The 1526-nt window shown below is 43.2% G+C and overlaps 1 protein-coding gene across 1 annotated transcript in view; it reads right to left on the bottom strand.

Moving 5' to 3' along the window:
• The window catches only part of LOC121662335 (vegetative cell wall protein gp1-like), an 8894-nt gene extending 7579 nt beyond the window's left edge, over positions 1 to 1315 (bottom strand). The window contains exon 1 of the mRNA XM_042023381.1: positions 1245 to 1315. Coding sequence (XP_041879315.1) covers positions 1245 to 1315 — 71 coding nt within the window. The remainder of the gene's footprint in view (positions 1 to 1244) is intronic.
• Between the last annotated feature and the right edge of the window lie 211 nt (positions 1316 to 1526).

Consider the following 1526-nt stretch of genomic DNA (forward strand, 5'->3'; position numbering starts at 1 on the left):
ACCTCATTCTTTGTGCTCCACCCAGCTGTGGGATTGCCAGCTGGGGGGACTGATGACCTTTCCTCTTTTTTTTCTGTTCCGCCCCCCCCCCCCCCCCCCCCCCAATTTCTGTTATTACCTTAAGGTAATTAAATTTTTTCCTTTTTGATATTTTGAACTCCCTCTCCACTGAAAACACTGTTGTGCCTCCTGCTACTCAAAGAACCCTTTTTTTTTTTCTCAGATGACAGACTTTTTTCCCCCAGAGTCCTTTGTTACCTAAATCTGCCCCTTTCTGGTTTGGAGGTTGGTTTCCAGTTCTCTCTGTTATAATTTTCTGTCTATTCTTTATTGTTTATTCACTCATAGAGCCTCTCTTTGCCCTTCTTTCTCATGTTAGGCTTGCTGTTCTTTTCTTCTCGACCATCACAGCTCCTTCTGCTTAATTCTCCTTTTCATTATCTGAGTGCAAGCAGTACCTCACCTCTAATGGGAGTACGTCATTCCTCTAGTGGAAGTCTTTTCTTTGCTGTGGGTTTTCTGCTCTGTGCATTGATCAGGGCTAAAGATCTTTATTGTCCTATATATCTTCAGCTACCTTTTCCTTTTCTTCTGTCATAGCTGCATATTCCTATTTGAATTTGAGGTGCATTTGTCAGGGATTCTTTTTCATACTCAGGAATGCTCTAAAGGATGCTTGGCAGGCTTAATCTTCTCATCTGCTGTTGATGTCTACAAATTTTTAAGGTGTTCCCATCACTGCCATAATTTCAGACTTTTGCTTCTTACCTTGATTTTCAAAAGCAAGAAAAGACCTACCACTGCACTGAGAACTTAATTTCTGTGGCTGGATCCCTTCATTCCTGCCTATTGACACTTTAAATTCCTCACTCAGTTGTCAAGGTAATTTTTTTCTTCAGTTGCTATGTCAGAGAATTACAGTTCTTTCCCTACATCTGATCCTACTGTCTTCGTTGTGGGTCGGTGTTGTAAGTGAGCAATCCTCTCCATCTTTTGGTAGCCAGTGATCTTCTCTGATGGCAAAAACCTTGGACAAAGTTGCAGGTTTCAAAACTGAAGTACTGTGCAGGTAATTATTTTTCCTTGGCCAGGAAAAACCCAGCTGAAGCCTCGGAGCTTGACAGCTAGGCAAAACTGATTGATACAAATCCATCATGTACTCCAACTTTGCTTTTGAGGAGAAGGAATGGTTTTAGGTGCATGAAACCCACTACCTATAGGAGTCACAGTGTGTGAACACTTACATATAGGAGATGTTGGTACTACGTTGTGATAGGCCTCTGTAAGGGGCTCTGAAGTATCTTCCTGGGGACATGTTGAACTAATTTGTTTTGAGCAAGCTCTCAAGGCACAGCAATGTGGGATGAAAATCCTGCAAGGACTCAACTACTTCCAGCTCTTTACTGAGCTTGTACTTGTGCTCGAAGCACGAGCTCTGGCGTGCCCCAGGTCAGAGAGAGTCCAGCTGCGTTCTTCTGTGCATCACTGAAGCGACTTCGGCATCAGGAAAAGAGCTGCTTGCTGGG

This window comes from Corvus kubaryi, unplaced genomic scaffold, assembly GCF_017639235.1.
Source record: "Corvus kubaryi isolate FWS band 111438036 unplaced genomic scaffold, C.kubaryi_AGA036_p1.0 37249, whole genome shotgun sequence".
Lineage (NCBI taxonomy): Eukaryota > Metazoa > Chordata > Aves > Passeriformes > Corvidae > Corvus > Corvus kubaryi.